The sequence below is a fragment of the Candoia aspera genome, chromosome 2 (assembly GCF_035149785.1).
Source record: "Candoia aspera isolate rCanAsp1 chromosome 2, rCanAsp1.hap2, whole genome shotgun sequence".
NCBI classification, from domain to species: domain Eukaryota; kingdom Metazoa; phylum Chordata; class Lepidosauria; order Squamata; family Boidae; genus Candoia; species Candoia aspera.
Window position 1 is genome coordinate 107,127,074 of NC_086154.1, and position 22,540 is coordinate 107,149,613.

At 40.0% G+C, this 22,540-nt stretch overlaps 1 protein-coding gene across 2 annotated transcripts in view; it reads right to left on the reverse strand.

The window, feature by feature from the left end:
- Window positions 1-22,540, reverse strand: part of MGAT5B (alpha-1,6-mannosylglycoprotein 6-beta-N-acetylglucosaminyltransferase B) — a 264,796-nt gene that overhangs the window by 141,051 nt on the left and 101,205 nt on the right. For both annotated transcript variants that reach the window (XM_063296514.1, XM_063296515.1), the window contains exon 3: window positions 20,880-21,024. In XM_063296514.1, coding sequence (XP_063152584.1) covers window positions 20,880-21,024 — 145 coding nt within the window. The remainder of the gene's footprint in view (window positions 1-20,879; window positions 21,025-22,540) is intronic.

The window sequence follows — 22,540 nt, forward strand, 5'->3', positions numbered from 1 at the left end:
TTACTACAGATGGCAATCTGATCTCCTACTCACTCAAAGAGTTCTACCAGTTCTATTAACTGTCAGGTGTTCCTTTATCAAAAAGTATTAACTTGGAAACAAATGTTTGACTGTCCTGCTTAAGCACTCTTTCTGTCTCTTCCAAATGAGAATGTTGCATCACATTAAGGGCTCTTCTGGAACATGAAATGTGCTGAGGATTTCAGCATTTGATACCAAGAAAACAATACTCTCTCTGTAGCTATTTCAGAGTCGCACAAGAACTGATAATCTCTGATGTGTTTCTTTGCATTTACTCCTAAAAGAATTGCAAAATAGTTTCTCTAGACAAGTGATAAAATGCACATCTGAGCCAATTTCTTTTATACACTTATCCATCTTTTCAAATAATTCTAAGAAACAAAGGTTGGTCAATGCTTTGGGAGACCTAGATATGTGTGTATGGTGTCTTAATGCATACAGAAATGCACACAGTTTCTAACTCCACAATTTGCATAGCCTTCATCAACCATCCATGCCTCACCATGGACTAAAATAGCTTTTTGAGACCATATTGGAGACTGAAACTCTAGGGACAAGATTTAATTCATGTGCACGAATAAGTTGCTCCTCCTAACACAGAGATCCAGTCCTTCTGGCAAGGTAAATATTGCAAGGGGAATGCTCTCTATCCAAAACCACAATGTCACTGAAGTCTTGCACACGTGGGCCGATGCTAGAGATGGCCAAATCTCTTCCTTGAAGGATTGTAAACAGAGTGTGGCTGACAAGCCTCAGCCCAGCATGACTAATGCACTTTATTTAGTTTGGTTGGTGCAAGCGATGAGTGCAGTAGCTTTCTGGAGGAACTGCATACTATAAAATAGGATATATTACATTGGGTTTCAATTTCAAACATACCACAGCTGAGCAAGAAATAAATTGGTTCAGCAATCAAACCTAGCTGACATCATGGGATCACAGAGGTCCAGAGGGGCTGTCAAACTGGCATAGAATCCTCATGTGCAAGTGCCCCATGCTCAGATCAAACCATGATCAAAACAATGCTTGAAATACAATTCTTTACATATGGAAGTTCTAGTTGTGTACAAATGCTCCAAACTGGATTGATCTTTTGGCTGGTGTTATTAAGCTCTATCCAGGTCATTTTTTAAAACTATAAAAGGCTAATATAATATTGTTTACAGTTTGCAGAATTGTAAAATTCTGGTTAGTTTGAGTGTTTATGAGTGTTCTCGGCTGCTATTTTTGTGTTATTTCTGTTGTTTTTAATTCTGGTTGTTTTTATTGTTTTTTTTTACTCAGTTTTAACTGTTAGCCACCCAGAGTCATGTATATGAGATGGGCAGCCCATAAATTTATTATAAATAAATAAATAAATAAATAAAATGGTCATACACAGACACCCATAAATGCAGCTGTCAATATTTCAGTTTTGGAAGAGCTGCATTCCTGTCCTGTTAGCATATTTTCTTGGTGCATCAGCAAACTATCAGTAGGAAAATAATAAATGATGCTTGTTTATAATTTTTTTTCTGAAGCAATGATATAAATCCCACCAAAACATTCTGAGAGTTTGCCAGCTATTGAAATTATAGTAAATTATCATAGCTTCTTTCAAATGAATTTTTCCCTGGGATCTTAAAAGCATTTACTAATAAAAATATAGTATTTTTATTCCTGGGCATCAATATTGACTTTTTGTTCTTTTTCTTTTTAGATGTGTATTTCTGAGTCTTGATTAAGATTCAGCCCACATGGCAGTTTATAATCAGTATTTATCACACTTGAAAAACTCCCAGGAATATGAATGTTTCCCAATAGTACATTGTGTTGATTTTATAGAACATACACACACACACACACACACACACACTCAGTTCTCCATTCTCTTGGTTCTCCCTCATGCTTGCAGTTTTGCCCCTTTATCTCTGTACAAGATGCTGCATCTTTATTGCTTCTTGTTCTTCTTTGCATGCCAAACAATGGATCTTACTATTTTTTCATGGTCTCCTAGGTCAAACCCTATATAATCTTAGCCTAACCTGGTATTCTGAGCTCATTGTCAAAAGCAGTGACTTCCGTCTATGACAAATATAACTTGACATAAAATGGGTATTTTTAAGATGGAACATGAGAAATGCAGTGAAACTGAACTGCTACGAAGTGCCATACATTCACAGGTCTCAGATATTGTGTTATATAACACACATCCTTTGCTTTCCTAATTAGGTAACGAAAGGTGATTTCAACTACTGGTTTGCAGCGGTGTCAAAGGCTAAGATCTTACCATGTGACAGCTTTGAAATGATAACTTAGTGTCAGAAAATATATAAGTTCGAAGCGCCATTATAGGTCATCTGTGTGAGGTTTGAGCCCACTTCTGACTCCGAAAACGAAACTTATCTGGAGTCAGAAGGGGGAAACAAGACTCATTGTCATGTTCACTGTTTCAATGTAGTTCATACATCGTAACGTTTCACATGCCATGGCGCTGACGCGCATTTCTGTTTGGGAGGGAGCTGCTGTGAAACCTTGTACCAAGCTCGGTATGTGAAATCAGGACAATGGAATGTGTTTGGGTTATTTTCCCTGTTCAAGGCCTTTTCCCGCAGACCATCAGAAACTGTTAGGAGCACCTGGGATTGTGGACTTGGGAAGATTCTAAGGGGGGAGGGATTTCGTTTGCACCGAGGGTTTTTAGTTTGAATTTGCTGCGCTTTCATCATTCTCAGCTTTCCTTGTGATCCTGCATACTATTCTTCAATAAATCAGATATCTTTGAAACCCTGCTTATGAGTCTGATGTACATTAGAATAGGCAATCATTACACTCATCAGGAGGGACTTGGAGAAGCTGAACAAGGAAGTGACTCAGCAGAGTGAGAGAATTTGCAAATGCGGATTGGACAAACTCCAGAGGGGGATTTGAATTCTCCAATCAACACTGGAGACCGGAAAGCAGAGAAGCATGTGGATCAGAAGGCAGCTTGATTGGCTGCAGGAGAGAAAAGGTGCAGAAGGGATTGCTATAAAAGGCAGGCACGTGAGGAGCAAGCTGCCAGAAACAACTGATCCTTCAAGCTCACAGCACTTGCAGAAGCATCTTTACCAGTGTCAGAAGGCTTGCCTGTAGCCAGTATGGAACCAGTGCCAGTGCCTTCTGCCATTGCAGAATTGCTTTCTGCACAAGCCACTCCAGTCAAGCCTCTCCTTGCTGTCCCTGCTGAGCACAGCCTTCCATCTAGCTCTAAGCCTCATTGCATTGCTCCAGTGCAATCCAGGTGTGCTCCCAGATTCAAGCCCTGCTTAGACTCTCTAGTCCGGTCCAGCCTTGCTTCATTCTCAGCCTTGCGTAGACTCTGCAGTCCAGTCCAGTCTTGCTTCCAGTTCTCAGCCTTGCCTAGACTCTGCAGTCCAGTCCAGTCCAGTCTTGCTTCTAGTTCTCAGCCTTGCCTAGACTTTCCAGTCCAGCCCAGCCTTGCTTCCAGATCTCAGCCTTGCCTAGACTCTTGTCATGAGTACTGATGGTGAGCAGGAGGGGGCCCCTACGCATGCATAGTTTAGAGGCTTTGAACTTTCTTTTAAAGAAACTCAGAGCAGACCCACCTTGAGTTTTGGGTTTATCTGTGTGGGTTTCCCACATTCTTTCAGTTTGGCAGGATTTTCTGTCTACTAGAGTAGTTCAATTAACACTAGGCCAAGATACCATCTCAGTGTGGTTCTTTGCTCTAAGTTAGGACAACTCTCCAGTCCAGCCCAGATTAGCCTCCAGAGCCAAGCCTTGCCTCAAGGTTCCAGTCCAGTCTTGCCTAGCCTCCATGTGTCAGCCTGGTCCTATCTGTGTGCCAGCTCACAGAACCTTGCCTCCATCTTCTGCCTTGCCATGCACTCTAGCTTCAGCAAGTCTGACAGCTTTGATCAGAGAGTTAGCTCATTCTGTCTTGCTGTTCTGCCACAGTTTGATCCTGCAGCCTTGCCTGTTCATCTGTCCCTGCCTGGGTGGATTTGACTGAATTGCTTTGCTTTAATTATTCACCAGGACTTTTATTGTTGTAAATAGTTGTTTTAAATAAAGAATTCGATAATAATTCTGTCCGGCTGCCTCATAGTCTGAACAGGACTATCTGGTCCAGTCCCTGCTCAGCTCAGGAATCCACTAAAATGTCCCCAACTTTCAGCAAGGGGAAATCCACCACTTTCCTAAGAAATCTTTACTGGTTCTTGTCCTGCCATAATTGCAAAAGAGAACATCTACCCCCATGTCACATGACCAACTTTTAGATAATTATAGTTCATTAACATACAGCCTTTTGTTTTTTTTCTTTTGCAGGCTGTATGTGTTGAAATCACATAACCAATCCTTATAGGGCCTGGTTTCAGGACTCCCTGATATCTCTTCTCTGAGCCAGGAGCATCTGTGGCCAAACTTAGTAACATCCAAAATGACTAAAGAGATGCTTTGATATCATGATACATCATGATGTTATGCATTACAGTGTCCAGGCAGATACATAAGTGATGAATTTTGCATCATGATGCTGCAAAACCCATTTTCTTCCTCATCCCCCTTGCTCCCCCTGAGGACCCCTGAGCTCTGAACCCATTCCAGCTTTTTCATGTTTTATTTAAAATGCTGTCTCTAAAACTGGACATGGTGCTCCAAGTATGATCTACACAGCACAGAGTGCAATAGCAGTGTGATCACCCATGACTGGATGCAGTGCTTCTTTGTGCACCACACTACTTGCAAAACGTGCATCCAGCCTGCTGGTGGTCTGCTGGGACACCTAGATCCTTCTCAAACACAGTGCCTCTAATGGGTTGCCATGCAACCAAGGGCTAAAGCTAAACAGCTTTTTATAAAGTTAGAGCTTCCATGTTATGCAGCTTGTAGCCAGTCAAAAAGTTGGGGAAGGGAGACACACAGAAAAATAAAGGGAAGTTAAGTTGGTCTATTTAATTCAACTAAAATGTAGGGGAAGCGGAATATAATTGAGGAGGCAGAAAAGAATTAGGGTCAAGTTCTCCCCACAAAACACTATTGTGCTATACAGTACTCAGTGGACTGAAAGCACCCCTGGGTAAAGCTGTCATGATTTACTCCAATCCATGATGAAGATAGTGAACTATCTCTCTTTGGTGAAGCATTTGGATTTGCTGGAAGACAGCAATTGAAGTTTCATCTCTACTATGAAATTACTGGCTCAGATCCATTTTAAATCATAGTGTATCAGATAAGCCACATATGGCATATTGCACTAAGCCACAGCCATTTATAGGCATGCTTTATCATTTAGAATTAGGTGTAAATCAACCCACTATGGTTATTCCAAACAAATTACATCTTACTGTTAAACAGACTACTTTGCAGCTTGAGTTGCACTTTTTTAGACAAGGTTTTTTTTTTTCCAGTGGATGAGGCCAGAATTTTCAGCCCCTTCTTAATTTTTTAAATTACGTGGGGGAAAGATCTTTGTGTAATATTAAACTGCATTAAAACAAGTGAAGGCTTAGTTCAATTATTGAATTCAACTTATTAAATTGCAGGGAAGGTCTTTGTGTATTATTAAACTGCTTTAAACTGAGTGGAGACCTAATTCAACTATTTTATTAATTGCCTTATAAAGTGCACTGCCATTCATGAATTTGCCACCAATTTTCAACAGTGCTCTTGAGAAATTCCAGAGGAGGCAAAAAGGGGTGCTGGGGGCTCCTTGTGATCCTTGGGTCAGTCACAACTTATCCACTGTTTACTTGGAAAGGTGCTTGAATCCAAGCCATTCCTGCCTAGCTGGAATAGTTAATTCCCCAACCTGATGGGAATCATCTAAGCCAGCCTCCCTTGATCTGCTATCCTCCAGATGGGTTGGGAATGCAAGCTCCATGATCCTAAGTCAGCACAGCTCTGGGCTCTGCTAGCTGGAACTTCTGAGGTGCCAATCCCAGGACACTAGGAATATGTCATGTTGGGCTGACTTAGGTACCGTTTCCAAAGGTTAAGAAACCTTTGCTGCTGCAACACAGAAGAAATCACGTAAAAGTACAAGGACCCCATTACTCTGAAGAGGACAATCATCTTCCTTCCTCTCACTTATTTTCCCCAGAACAACCAGTCCTAAAAGAAACATATCTAAGTCTTCTGCGAGAGCCAGTTTGGTCTAGTGGTTAAGGCACTGGGCTAGGAACCAGGAGACTGTGAGTTCTAGTCCCAACTTAGTCATGAAACTAGCTGGGTGTCCTTGGGCCAGTCATCCCCGCTCAGCCCTAGGAAGCAGGCAATGGCAAACCACTTCTGAAATCTTGCCAAGAAAACTGCAGGGACTAGTCCAGGCAGTTGTCAGGAATCAACAATGACTTGAAGGCACCCCCCTAAAAAAAAGTCTTCTGTAGTTGTTCCTCCCTCCAACTTCCCCAGGATATTTGGCTATTAGATCTTCTACACTGTTAAGAAGCTTTGAGTGCCATGGTTTTCATGTGTAAATGGCTTGGATGACAAAAACAGGCCAGGAATGAACAATCCTAGTGAACAATTCATCATCAAATATTAATGCAGGAAAAACAAACATGTCTTATAATAAATGGGCTTTCAGTGTACTGACATTTAAAACTGGACACAATTCAGAAAGAGACAGAATGGAAGAAATGCTGAGGAATTGGCTCTCAACAAAGAAGAAAGCATATTATATATTTGTATGATGTTCTTACCCATGGTTAAGCCAACCATGACTTACTTAAGTAAACCAATTTGCCTGGTTTGCACAACATATTGAACCATACATTAACCATACTGGTTGGGGTCATGCAACATGTTGGGCCAAAGATCAACAATATGGCACTTGTGGGTACAGTGGCTGTCCCCTCCGACTTTCAAAATCAAACAAATACACATTTTAAAAAAGCAAAAATGACCTAATTTTCAGGAGATAGTCAAATGTCAAGAGTTCTCTCTTCTCACATGAGATCTTGTGAGACTTGGAGTAATTGTAATTATTTATATACAAATATTTGGAGGATATCCTACAAAAGGTGCATTGGTGTCCGTCTCTGGCAAAGATGGCTGACTTCTGCAGTAGACTCTAAACAGTGTGAATGGTTACTTTGTGGTTCAGTGAATCATGTGAACATAGCCAAAGAAATGAAAAAGGCGTATCCCTTGGCAAATGAAAGAACAATTGCTAAAAGCCACAAATGCACAGTCACTTTTCAAATGATGCCTATGAAGTACAAGGAGGCTTCCTCATAAGAATTACTTGCAGTGAAAGTTCTCCTTCACCCATGGAATAATCACTTGGGCTCACGCTCATGTTACATATGTAAAGCAGAAATGCATAGAGATTGTGTTGTCAGAATTGTTTTGACGATTAGCAAGGGCTTTTATTTATGTGTATAATTTTGCATGGCATATATGATTGATGAGTAATATTCAAATAGTCTGAAGTATAATTTACTTTGGAACAAAATCTAGATTGGGAATCAATAACATCAGTGCAGTTCCCTGGAAGCCAAAAATCTTTGCGTGGCTCCAGTCCATAAGTCAACGCAGCCCCAAAGTTTGACTTCAAGGCCACTGCATTTGAGGGTTCTTTTACACCTGAGACAATGCAATTAAAAAAACAAAAACTTATGTGGAGGCTCTTATCTGTTACTCATTACCATTCTGACTTTTGTGCTAATAACAGAACTGTACTGCATGCATTACAACTACAACTTGCCCACGCATGAACTACATTCCAATTTTCTTGTATTATATTGAGCTGGATTTCTACATGATAATACGTATGCAAATCAGGCCAATCTTAATATGTATTGCATACTGTTGTTGATGTTGAAGGAGCCTTCTCTCTGTGCTATTTATCTTGGTACTGTTTGGAAACCTTTGATGGATAAATGACACTGAAAGGCCAATCTGGAAATCAGGAAGGAATTATTCACCCCACATCTTTCTTATTTGTAGGCTATTCCAGATTAAATCTTTAACATAGAATCATCACTCTTCATTCGTTCAATTTGGAGTGGTGCCACACAGTTTCATCCATTAGTAATCTTTCCATGTTTCCTTATGCAGTTTTACTGCATGAAATCCAAACATTTTACGGACTAAACAGTACTGCAGTATGGTACAGAGACAGGAATATAGTAAGCAGGTAAAGTAACCCAGTTTGGCATGCATTGATTTGAACATTTGAGGGGAATACCATTTTATAGCTCAGCTGATTACTCATTCTTTAATATATGCATGAACATATTCTTGCTGTATTTTAAAATATTTAAACATTTTAAAATATTTAAACATTAATATACATACTACATATGTAGTATGTACAATACCACAAACTAAAGCCTTAATTTGAAAAAGTAAATAAATAAGCAGGACACTGTTTTAGCAAGGTGAGATTTCCCTAATCAAACATTTCTTATCTATATATCTATAGATATATTATTTGTCTAATCCCAAACAAATTTTAAATATATTGCTTTATTATTTACATTTATGGGTAGCACTGAACAATTACATTTCAATGAACAAGGGTGTGTTGTTCTTTTAAAATAAGCATTGGTTGCATATGTTCCTGCAAACCATGGGATTGTCAACTGCAACCCATCTGGGCATCAGGTTGGGAAAGGCTAGGAAAGAAGAAAAAGACATGCTAATGAGTTTAAATCTATAAACCAGTGTTTCTTAATCTTGGCGACTTTAAGATGTGCAGACTACAACTCCCAGAATTCCCCAGCAACCATGCTGGCTGGGGAATTCTGGGAGTTGAAGTCCACACATCTTAAAGTTGCCAAGGTTGAGAAACACTGCTATAAACTGTTTGAAACCTCTCTGGAGACCTCGTGTCATCAGGAAGCTTAAGAAGTGGGGGATCCAAAGCCTAGTGGCACATATGGATGAGAGTAGGAGAATGAATAAAAGAGAGTTAATAGGAAGTGAAGTTGGCACAGACATGGCACATATCTTTCCTAGATCAGATGATGGGAGAGGAAATCGAAAGATAGCTATATTATTTGGCCAGTTTTTAATCCTGAAAAAAAGCCAATCTGAGTGATGCTGTGGAGGTTCTGTCTCAGTGCCTGGAGGCTGTGGGGGCCTGGATGGGGTGCAACAATCTTCAGCTGAACCCAAGCAAGACTGAGTAGCTCTGGGTTTTTGGACCTCCTGGTTCCAGGGACCTTCCATCTTTGGTCCTGGATAGGTTGGCACTGTCTCAGACGGTGTCCAATCTGGGGGTCCTCCTGGACTCACAGCTCCTCCTTGAAGAGCAGATGGCAGCTGTGGCTAGGAGGGCCTTTGCACAGCTTAGGGCTGTGCATCAGTTGCACCCATTCCTTGACTGGGGGGACCTGCTCACAGTCACACATGCCCTTGTGACCTCCAGATTGGACTACTGCAATTCATTTTACATGGGGCTGCCCTTGAAGAGTATTTAGAAGGTTCAACAGATGCAAAATGCAGTGATGCGGGCAGTTACTGGTGCCAATTACTCAGTACATATGACACCACTGCTCCATGAGCTGCATTGGCTTCCAGTGTGCTTTCAGGTGCAATTCTAGATGCTGGTTGTCACTGTTAAAGTTCTTCCCGGCTTAGGACTGGGTTAGTTATGGGGCCATCTCTCCCCAGTTGATTCTACCCATCCTATCCAATCTGGCAGGAAGGGCACGCTACGGGTACTGTCAGCTAGGGAGTGTCAGCCAGTGGGGCCCAGAAGGAGAGCCTTTTCTGCTGTGGCACCCGCGCTTTGGAACATCATCCCCCCTGAGATTAGATTGGCCCTGTACATGTTGGCCTTTCATAAGGCCTTGAAAACCTGGCTTTGTGCTCGAGCCTGGGGCTCAGGGCATGGGATAGAACCCACCTCCTGGTTGCATGGATGGTGGATTAGATCATGCCTGGCAGCCATGTGTTTTTATTTTTGTTTTACATTGCATATTTTGTGTTTTTATTTGTTTTATTGAAGGCCACCTACAGTCCTGTAAAAGTGAAGTGGTGGCTAGATAAATTGAGTAAATAAATAAATAAATGACAGAACTGTAACCACATCAAACCCCACATATAAAAAAATAAAACACAAAAGCAAGAAGAATACAAGATGCATCAAGTGTAAGTTTAAGAAAAGGCCCTCCAAAACAATTCAGTTTTTAACATTTTCCAGAAAACCGTCAAGGATCTCCATCAGGAGGCTGTTGCCAAGTAGCGGCGCTGCCACGGCAAAGTTGCACCTTCTAGCTTCAGCTCCCCAACCTCTCAAAAACATGGGATTAGAAGTTATTCTTTCCTAGCTGTTCTAATAGGTTGGGCTGATTCTTCTTGGGAGCGAACAGTCCTGAAGGTAGCTAGGAGCCCAGCCATAAAGTGTTCCTGCCTCACTTTCTCTTTTTGGATAAAAGAAATGGCTACTACTAAACAAGCAGCAAAACTTGGAGAAGGGAGGAGAGGATCATTAGAGCAACTGACAGAAAAGGGGATTACCCTAGAGATATTGCGATAAATGTTTGAAGAACTGGGGAAGAATGAATCTGAATCTGTTAAAAGAGACTTGGCTGCATTTGAAGGGTGAATAGAAGAAAGATTTGTAAACATGAAAGAAGAAATGAAAGAAGAGATGAAAAAATCTTGAAGAATCTGTAGGACAATTGAGTGGAGGGGTGAAATAAATTAAAGTGGAAATTTTAGAAAGTAAAACAGGATAGATGATGAATTTATTTGTAACTGCTGTAAAAAAGATCGGAAGCCAATTCTTTATATATTTTCTTTCTTTTCTTTTTTCTATGTACTTTTTCTGTTTATCCACTTGTTCTCTATTTTTCTTTGTTCTTTTTCTTTTCTTTATATCTGTATGTTTGTTTTTATTACTGTATAAAATCCTATACTTTATATATAGAAAAGAGTCCCCCTACTCTCTCAGCTGAGGAAGGCATGGATAAGACAACAAGCCTTCTTTGTGGCAGCCCCCATATTTTGCAAATCCCTTCCTCATGGTTTATAAAAGATCTATAAAGGCAGTTTTATTTCACCAGGCTTTTAACCCTAGTTAAGTTTTATTGGCATCCATTCTGGAGGAGAGTTGATTTATTACTGTTGATTTATTACTATTGTTTTTATCATATTGATTTATATTATTTTTTATAATGTTAACTTATGTAAACTGCCCAGAGTCTTTTGAGTGGGGCAGACTAAAAGAACTGTAAAATTTAAAAAAATCAACTAATTAATTAAGCAGATTAACCAATCTAAAGCTTGAAAAACCAGCATTCCCCTATGCTTCACCCAAACTGGTAAATAATTGAGTTACCCTACCCCCCAACAATATGAATTGTGAATGAACAAAAATGTTTTCACCCTCTTGCCACAAAATCATAATCATCACCATCATCATAATAATTTGCTGTTCCCAAAATCCACCTTTTCATCATTTAGCTGGTGGTTAGCAAAAGATTTGCCAAAGTGGGGGGGGGACCCAACCCCCTTCTGAGAGGTAGCTATATATGGGTGGGAAGGGAAGAAATAAAGTTTTTTAAAAATGCAAGCAATTGCCCCAGTCTGCAACAACTTCATCACCATAGTAATTATACCAGCAAATCCTGATAGAGAAATCTAGAATGGTTACAATTACGATGGCATGACTGCATTTAAGCACCTTTCTGATTGGCTGTGACTGTGATGCCACGTTGCTGATCTGGAGAAAAGGGGCCCAGAATGAAGAAACATCCAGTCTAAACTATACACTATAAAATCCACAGCCTTGAAAGTTGAGTAAAACCACTCTGTCTGCCCCAGTTAACCATGAAATGAGGTAGGGGTGGGGTTGCAAAAATTCTATTCAATGGAAAATAGATCACCCTTCCAAATTTGTAAGAGTGCATCTTTGAGCTTCTTGATGCTCATAATGGTGCGGTAAGATAGATATAGACATTGGTTTATAGAGAGAAAAGATACAGCATTGGGAAAACTGGCAACAGGCAAGGCATTCTGTTGGTGTCTGGAAGAGGCCTGAGATGTTTATATTTCTTTTTTTAAAAATTATTGCTTTCTGTACACTTTGATGAAGAGTTTTTTTTAAAATGTGAAAGTTTGCATTTTAGGCAGGGCCTAATAAAGGTACTGACCAACTACCAAGTTAGCATTTTTCTTCCTTCTGGCCCAATGCTGTTATCCTTGTTTTTGTGTTTGTTTCTGAATGCATTGTTTGCTTACAAAGTATGATGTTGGGGGGGTAGTTAATGAGCCATAATCTGAAGTCTATTTTTATTTGTTTAAAACCTTCCGGTGTTATGATCTGCAGTAGCTTTTATAAGACCTTCCTGAAGAAAAGTTCCTGCCTTAGTGGAATGCTGCCCACCATTATTTTTAACAGAAAATGAACTGTGACTACTTTTCAGGCGCTAGCCAATTATCACATATGCACATTGTCAGGTGTTACTACCTAACCATATCCTTCAATGGGGTAGCATTTTCTGGTTCAAAGAAGACACTGAGATTCTTCTTATTTTAAATTACATATTATGTTACTGCTATAGATAGATTTTGAGTTCAAAAGGTGATGGCCATTCATATAGCTCAAAAACTCATGTACTGTTTAATTAAAGGGGGCTCTTTGCTGCTTTTTTCCATTACTAGGACCTAGATATTATTGAAAGTAGTGGGATTCTGCTTTTACAAACATTCTCAGACAATTGCCTATTATGAATGGGATAGGATACCCAGCAAACTAGGCCCACAGTAATGATCTAGGAGGATTTATGTTTAAGGGCATGAATAGATCAAGAGGACAAGCAGGGAAGGGCACAATGCCTCTCAATAGTTTATCTAAAGATGGTCTATATTTGGCAATAATTCAGAAGTGAAAAGAGCAAAGCTGGCAGAAGACTAACAAAAACATGTCTTCCATTTAAGTATTACGCTGTGACTCATTATATATAACCAGGAGTGAAGTCACTAACCAGTCCTGAAATGAATGTTTTATACTTGTGAATTAACTGATTCCTGGAAATAATTAAGTTTGTGAAGATTAATTGACCATTTTTGAAGGCCATCCATTACTATAGTAATCAACTGATTACATGTCTTTATGCAAACAAAACTGGAAGCAATTATGAGGACACAGCTGTAGGAGAGCACTCCACCCCTAGCACAAAGGCTGTGCTTATCATGTCTAGCCTCTTCTGCCTTCAGAAGATGCATTTTAAAATCTAGATATGTCACAATGGAGCTCACATTACTTCAGAGACATAGCAGGTCTGATTAGGCACATGAATTCTGCAGCTACAGAAACATTCCAGGTTTGCCCCTAGAGGGCAAATTTGTCCATATTTCTGCAGAAAACATCAGTGGCTTTGAAATACCAAAGACTAAACCAACTGCAATTAACTGAATAGGTAAGGTTTGGAAGCAATTGACCATTTTTGGAGGCCACTCGTTTAAATATTTAACTCGGATTGTATGTAGAGGCCACTCATTTAAATATTTAACTAGAGCACTGTTTCTCAACCTTGGCAACTTGAAGATGTGTGGATTTCAACTCCTAGAATTCCCCAGCCAGCCATGCTGGCTGGGGAATTCTGGGAGCTGAAGTCCACACTTCTTCAAGCTGCCAAGATTGAGAAACACTGAACTAGAGAACCTGTTTTCAACCCCCTGCCCCTTAATACTTTTTAGAAAACCTATGCACAAACACTAAACATTTAGAGTGAAAAAGAACTGGATAAACTGTCTACTGTATTTTAATGTCAGCAGGGTCCCAACATAGCAGTATCATCCCTTTTAGTGCCTAAGTTGCATTTTGAAGTGGTTATAAATTCAAGAATGGAATGGGGCCTTCTTACAATAAGGCTGGCTCAAAGGACAAATCCAACTACAGTATACTATATTATTTTGTAAACTAAAAACATATTGATGAGGACCTATTCCCACCGATTTCCATGTCTTGCAGAACACTGAAAGAAAATGGCAACAATCAGAGCTCCCCTCTAACATACAAGATGACAACAGCAAAAACTTAAATTCTCCTCATCATTATTAGTTGTGATTTCCCACTTACTTCATGGCAGTTTTTTTATTTAAAAAAACAACAACCAACATTACTAATTGTATGAATAAACTTCACATTTGGCTTGGCCCAGTGATAACACCGGAAGAAATCTGAAAGCCATTTAATTCAAGTCTTGTTGCAAGGTATGGCATTGACAATCTACCCTCCAAACCTCTGGTTGAATTTCATTCCAGATTTCAAGGCTGCTCCAGATATTACTCTTTTTCTTTAATCAGGCGGCTATATGAATGAGACAGGTTCCCTTATCTGACAGCCAGAGTTGCCTCCAGTTCCTTGTCTAATGTAGCTGGGCTCATGCCATACATCACAGAGTAGCTGGTTATATGTGGCTAGCAAGTTTGTAAAACACCATTTATGGATAAGTGTGATGTGTGAATCTGGCAAACTGATTCATATAAAGAACCATGGTTAACAAAATTTGGGCTTAGCATGATGTGTGAATCCAATCAGTGAGTTGCTCAGATATGCTACTATGTAATATGCTAAACCAGCTTTGCTGTGCCACAAGACAACAGCTTTGAAAGTTACTGGGCCCAGTGCCAGCTACACTTGACAATCCTCCAGGATTTCAGCAGGGAGGATGGATGAAGCCCTGTTTCTCCAGAGCCCTCCCTGCTGTCCTGATTGTAATTGCAACAATAGCCATTCATCAACACTTCCTGAACCCAGAAACCCAGTGTTCTATGCTGCTACCTTAGGACTGTTGCCATGTTTCTACCCAGGATGTGGTTGCATCTGTGCAAAGTAATGAATGGCTCAGGAACCCCTGAGGCTCCTTTCTTACTCTTCTTCATGATGACATATTGAAAACAGAAAGCAGCATTGATCTGGGATCTGCATTTAAGAAGCTCTACCTTCTGCAGAAAACCCAACTTGGATAAAAATGATGGTGGTAGGCTATTGTGCTCCAAAAATCCAGAACAAGAAAATAAGTACCAGCAATATTAATTAGAAACATCAAAGAGAAACTATCTTTTTGAAACGATCACCATCCAAGGAGTTGAACATTTCTTGTCAGTCTCAGTTCTCCTAGTCCCTGAAAGTAAGAGATCTGTGGCAAAGACAAAGCCAAGGCAGGGATGCTCAATCATTTTATAAGCCCTAGAGAAATAAACCAATATGTCCCACACTCGGCAAACTCTTACTGAGAGTGAGGGTTTAGCTTGGATTCCCTCTGTCTGCTAACAGAAGAAATGATAGATTTCTACTCAGCCAAATAAGAGACAAAGTAAAGCCACAAGCTAGCCAACCATTTCTCTGTCTAGTCTCAGAATTAGGAGTAAGTTCTTGATAACTACACATTCAAGGAAGGTACCAGCTAGGAAAGAATGGTTCCAAGTCAGGATAGTAGCTAAGTAACGGGCAACTAATGTCTCCACAAATGTGGCCCTCAGAATAGCTCCAATGAATTGGGCAGTGGCAAACTGAAAATCAGGAGGAGAATCTATCACATCTTCCCCAGATGTGAGAATCTTCCCCAGATTTCAAAGTACTTGTTTAAAGAATTCTAATGCCATGCCCCTTTTTACTAACTTGCATCTTAAATTAGGATTCTTTCTCTAAATAGGAATTGATTATTAACACCAACCACCTGAATCCTGTAATTCTCCAAAGGCAAAGATCCATCCTAATGGCCTGAAGCTATACCGTGCCCGTGGCAACGTAACATTTCTTTCTATAATAAAGTTTTTCTAGTCCCACACACTTTTCTTCACCAAGGCATATTGGCTATTTTTTTTTTAGTTCTTATGTTGTGCTACACAAGAGCTGTTTAAACCAAGAAAGATTTAACATAGGTTTTTAAAGTTGGGGCTAATAAGCACTTTTTTTCCTCAGTAGGAAAATAGGGCTTGATTGTTTGCCAGTTGGGATCAGTCCATCTGGAACTTAAGTCAGAAGCTGGTCCTGCAACTCTGAGCTTTCATTACAAGAAGAGATAATGCCAAAGGGCAGAGTTTTCCCCAACCATATGTTACCTAGACATATTGAACAACAGTACCCACAAAGAGCAGCCAATGAGTTATTTCCTTTGGAAAGTTTAACATTGGGAAGTTGTTAGTTGGAGAAGGCAGCTTTAATTATGGGCACAACCAAGCTTGTGGCATTTGCATCTGGAACATCTCAGAGCCTTGGATACTATTACACAGAGCCTGAGTTAGTGCAATCCCATAACGAACCAGCCAATCACACCTTGGCTTAGGATGTTGTATGGACCCAGTATTATTTTTCTTTTCCTGAGCTACCTGCTTTTCTGCTGGGCTTTCTTGTTCAAATAAGTCCAGTGGTACACCATTTTAATAAAACAATGCACAGACAGACTTATTTTTAATTTTTTTAACAGCACAGCATAAAATTGGTAGCTCAGGAAAGAAAAATAGTATTCAAAAACAGACATTCACACGCTCCTACTAAGTTTCAAATTAGGGATATTCTGCATGTCAGGTAACTGTTTTAACCATTATTCTAATGAGAAAAGCTTGCTATATCTGGCCCTGAAGCAGACTTTATAGAGGAAAACAAGGTGAGGGAGTCTTCCTGCCTCTGCAAATGCCAACAGAAGCAGTAAAACACTACTTTGAAAGTGGAGCAGGGAAATGCAGTAAAATGTCACATTTGATGGACAAGTAGAAGGCAATGTTGACTGTTTCTGTCCTCCAAAACCAAAAAGCCTTGAAGACATGGTTGCCTTCCCAGGCATGAGGGTTGGGAGAGTAACTGAGCTTGCACTGTTGATGTATGGTTTAACTGGCAGTCACTTTGTCTTTTAGTTGGTTGTGAAATGTATCTTCATATTGTATTTTTTTAATCTTTGTCAGCTGCCCAGAGTTGCATTAGTGAGTTGAGCGGCCATATAGATTGAAATAAATAAATAAGATGATGGTTTACCCTGGATACTGGGGGTGGGGCAACATGGTAGTGTTGATAAGCCCTAAGCAACCACCAAGTGTATTGTGTAAACACTGAATAACCAGGTTGGGTATTGAGTATATTGCACTGAGTTCTCTGCAGACAGGAGCAAATCTATTAAATATAGAAAGGGAAGATTTCCAAGTTCACAGACAAATATCACATTCACAAAAGCTTTTTGTAAAAAACAACCAAAAACTGTTCTAATTTTTTAAGGGTGTTGCAATCCCACCATAACTAAAAAGTCGGAAAGAGACAGGATAGCACACTTTAAGTCCAGTTCCTGATGTACTCTCACATTTTCCTGGCAAAAGTCTGGCAGTGATTAGCTATTACCTTTTCCAGGATATTTTTTTTTCAACTTTCCATTTACCTTGCAAGTCTCCAATCCAAGTACTAATCAGACCTGGCTCTGCTTAGCTTCTAAGACCAGCCAAGCATTGCGGCTAGCAGAGGTGCCCTCTGAGTAGCTGGCATTGATTAGACAAATGTCAAAAGCAGCCATGTAGATTCCAATGAATCCTGACCCCTGGCTTTGGAAGCATCCAAGAGGACCATACATGATTTAGTGATGATGCTGGCCACATTGGGGTATTTGTCCTTTGTTCTTTTTTTAAAAGCTATTTTGCTTTTCTTGGCCAGCTTGATGTTCTGTTTTGATTGTTGCTGGTTTAATACAATCAGATATTTTAACTGTTTTATAGTTGCCTTTGAAAACCATTGTATCAGCATCAGCTGAACAGAAATATAAACTGCTTACAAACAAGTAAACTTTCACATACATGATTTTAACAGTTATACTGACAGTATTACCTTACTGGTGAGCCAGTTTGGTGTAGTGGTTAAGGCATCAGGCTAGAAACCGGAGACCATAAGTTCTACTCACACCTTAGACACAAAGCCAGCAGGGTGGCCTTGGACCAGTCAGTCACTTTCTCTCAGTCCTAGGAAGGAGGCACAGGCAAACCACTTCCAAAACCCCTTGCCAAGAAAACTACAGGGACTAGTCCAGGCAGTTGCCAGGAGTCAAAAGGCACCAAACCCGCCCCCCACCAACCTTACCACCTTCACCAGCAACCCTCAGTCCCATGACTTTGTAGCCTTGTATGATGTCACCCTTTAAATTTTGGAGAACTGTGCATACTGACAAACATTCCATAGCAGCCCTGCAACTCAGCAGATGTCTGGAGAGGTTTGATTTCAGATCAAGGTCACACAGTCTGCCATTGTAATAACTCAGAAGTAGAGTCAGATCAGTTAAAGGCAGAGCACTTACAGCACCTTAAAAACACATTTAAGTTACAGTTTATTTTGTGGTAGTGGGGATGATAATAGTGATTATCTTTTTTAAAAAAGCGGGGGGGGGGAGATAAACACCAGTTTTCTGAAAAACTTCATGATGTGTGCTTTAATGCAATATTAAGCCCCCTAAAAGATTATCAAAAGCTGGCTTTGATTTCTCATATTGATTATTCACATACTTCATTGCTCATCAGCTGTTTCCTTTCTGAGATCAGACGAAAGTATGGAAGAGGCATCAATTCTGTTTCTAAACAGAGGAAAGTGCAAAGGGGGGGGGGGAGAGAAGGGGAGGAAGAATTGCCAGAGCAACCCAGCAGTCAACTTTGCCACCCACTTATTTGCTACTAATTTAATCAAAGCTTAACTTCAAAGCAGCCCATTGCTGCATTAAAGAGGAAATTGCTCTTCAAAGCAGGCTTAGACCATTGAACTGGAATGAAGCAAAGACTAAGGCTTCTCCTGGTTTTTTGGTTTTGTTTTTTCCTTTCTGTGAGGGCTTAAATGTGAACAAGCAGGACTGAGCACCATCATGGATGGAATCTGCCTAGCATCTAATAATAAAGAGCTTATCACCTTAGCATGCAACAGTTTTAGTTTCAATCCTTTGTGGTTGTGGAACAGTAGAAATCCATTGGTCTCACAAATCCTTGATGCCCAATACCTGTTGAATATTCAGTGTCAAGCACCTGATGTCAGTTTTCACCTCTGACACTTGATCAGGTATACTGCATGCATGGATAGCTGTTTAACATCTGAGATAAATTTATAGGTGAGGATCAGTGATGATTAATACATGAATCTGGGGCATTACTACTCTATATTATGCAGCCTGCTAGCTATACTCATATATACAGTTACAGGAACTAAGCTGCAGTTTAACATGGGCTTATTTCTGGGTAAGCAGACCTATGCTTGCACTGTCACTCTTTTGTAATCATGTGTTATTTCTTAAAAACGATGACAGCTTCTCACCTTAGCGATAATGTTAAGCCCTTAAAAAGAATGCTAAACACCTCAAGGCAGACTTGCATTACTCCAGAACTATCCCATAAGATAGAACAAAAGGAGGATACAATTAATAAAGGACCACTGGCTAAGAGTTAATTTGAGTTTTTCCATTCAGGTTTTAGGTGCTGCAAAATCCTGCAAAAACAGGATGACTAGAGCGTGTGAAGACACTACATATAGAGATGGAGATAGATTTGCCCTCCCAATGGACAGTATCAGTTCCACAGTAACTCCTTCAAATCACAAGGAGAGAGGACATGCATTTAAATTCCACCAAAATCAAACAGGGGAAGATCAATACAAATAAAGTCCCATTCATTTCAGTGAGGTTTAAGCCCCACTAACTTCCAGGATTGCAGCCACTATACTCAGCCTAAATAAGCAAGTCAAATGTATTGTTTGAACATACAATACATTTTGAGGATAATGAGTCTGAGGATAATGAGTGAGAGAATAAGAGAGGAGGGAGTTTTCTTTGGCTAAATTATTGTGGTATTAATTACTCTGGATATTAACTTTGTCCATAACAATGCCCAACTTTAAAAAATGTTATTTCCATTGTTAACAATTGCACAGTCATCAGAAATTAATCATCCATGTTCTCAAGAGCTACATCAAGTTGAAATCAATTTAGAACTCTACATTTAAAAAATGAACAACCAATCCATCATACAAATTAATTGCTGTCTTTAGCCTTTCTAAAAACCTACATTACACTTCCCATCATTGTTCTAAACATATTTTATATAGTAGCTATTATTCATTTCAAGGTACTTCTAATTCCTGTCCTTTTTCTGGATATCATCAGAGTGTCCACAGAACTGAATTCTGGATCAGATCCCCCAAATTGCTAAAGTCTGTAATTTTTACTGAAACCCTCTAACCTATATTATGTATATAACTCAATGTAATGAATCCCTAGAATTGCTGGATCTCTCAAGCTAGAGATTATACACAGACACACACACACATACACAGAGACACCAGGAGATAGTATGCAAGTTGTTCTGCCCAACAGTGTCCCTGGAACCTTTTGTTTACCCTTCTCCCTCTTCATTTTGCAGTTAACCATCTTGAAATCTTGCTTGCTAGGACAAGCAAAGGAACAAGTGAGGGGTACCTGCAACCCCACTGCATTTTGATCCTCAAACATAAGCTCATATCTGGTTCTCTTTTTGAATCAAATGTAGCACCTGATGAACAGAGATTCATAGACTGTGTTTACATAATAAGCTGAACATAAACCATGGTTTTGAAGCCACAGTGGCTAAGCCAAAACCAAACCATCATATTGTATCCAGGCCATCACACTAACCCCTAATGAGCTTTATTTCTTTTTGCTTGGCATGTTAGGTAAACCCAGTCCATGTGGCTTGTTAACCATGGATTATGATTCAGTACATTGTGAGAACATAGCTATGGTATCCCATAAAATGATTTACACAGCCTAATTGTACCAAGAAATTGGAGCCATGCAGAAATATCAGTCCTTCATGCAGATGAATCCCATGTGGATCAAAGGATTGACCTCACTTCTTAAGTCCAGAAGAAGGTCTATGGGCACTGGGGAATGCCAAATCAGCTGTTCAGACCTATAGGTACTGACCTGTCCATCGGGAAATGGGCCTCTTCCCCTTTCCGGAAGTCTGTGCTATTCTCCAGCCTGGCTAGCACTTCCATCCTCTTCACCATTGTCTCCAGCATATCACTCATTTTCCTCAGCACTCCTCTGGACTCCAGAGTCCCCATCACTGCAGTCATACAGGAAAGCAGGAGAAAGAGAAAGGAACAGAAGAACATTCTACAGTGGTGCTCAAGAAGCAGCAGAGATACGTTCAGACAGATGGGAAAGGCAAACATTAATTCTTGTAAGTGGGGAAGTTGCTGAAAGGGTTCCAACCTGACAAACATCAGTACATGGTACACTCTGCTCTTGAATTAGCCTGTTCTCAGTAAAAACAACAGAAGAACTTTTGTGGCCCCCTAAAAACAAACATAATATTGTATGGTGGGCCTGTGTGAATCAGTCCAGAGTCAGATCAAACTGGAGATTCAATAGGCAAAGAAAGCATGAATCCAGCTGAGTTTGCAATTTGAGATTCATAGACAAACTGAGTTGAGCTGAAAAACAGATTCTCCATTAGACTCCAATGAGAAAATTTCACAGTGCTTGCAACACCTTCATTTTCTGATGGAACTTGGTAAAAATAGCAGAGGATACTAATCCTGCTTACTTTCAGCTAGGTGACTTTACTTTTTTTTTTTAATATTCCCCCTGCATAACTTTTAAGGCAGAGATAGCAGGAGTAAGGAAAAGACAGAATAGCAGTTTCCAGGTTATCTGGGAAAGAGCCTAACATGAACCAGTGCAGAATATGTCCTATTCTAACTTTAAAAAACAAACAAACAAGCTTTAAAACTGGCTTTAAAGTAAGTTCTAATTTTTTCCCTTGCTTTTCTAAACTACCAAACTTGGCATAATACTGGAGAACCACCACTGACTTGCTCATGTAGGATGCTATAGCTTTGCTGCCTCTGATCCTTGAGGCTTTCGAGGTGTCAGGAAGGTGGGCCCCTCCTAGGAAAAACCCCTCATCACTGACAGGACTTGATGGTGTCAGGGTTGTGGCAGTTAACACTTCATTAGCTGTTACTAGTAACAGAGGCAGCAGAAGCAGGTTGGCTCAGTGAAATACAACAGCATGCACAGAAACAGCAGCCCACAGAGAAAGTTGCATTTGTAGCCTGCAACCCTCTATTTTTTTAAAAAAAAACTAAACAGTGTGATTTTGGCCACTACTTGTGCTAGTCTCCTATTGATTTGTTGTCCAGAGACTTAAAACCTACCTCAATCATGGAAATATTAAAAGTAGGACTTCTTTGACAAGTACTTATAGGAATTCCACCTTGATCCCATATTCAGAGTGCTAAGAATTGAGCTGATTCCCAGTTATGTTGTCAGGACCAGCAGAGAAGTATCACCCACAAGTCCAATAGAAAGCAAAGTTAAGGTTTGTGGCTGCTGGCTACATTTAAAATGGTGAGAGCTGAGGAAAAGAATGAAGTATTAGGTACACTTCTCAGGACTCCAGTCCATGAACTTGATGAATGGAAGATGGAACACAAATATTATGTGCTAATAAAAGAATTGTCTTTAAGATATCACAAGACTCTTATTTTTGATGTAATAGACTAACATGGCCACTCAGCAAAAGTTATATCAATAATTTGGCATTTCCAGCATTTGTGCTGTAACCTTAGGCTTGT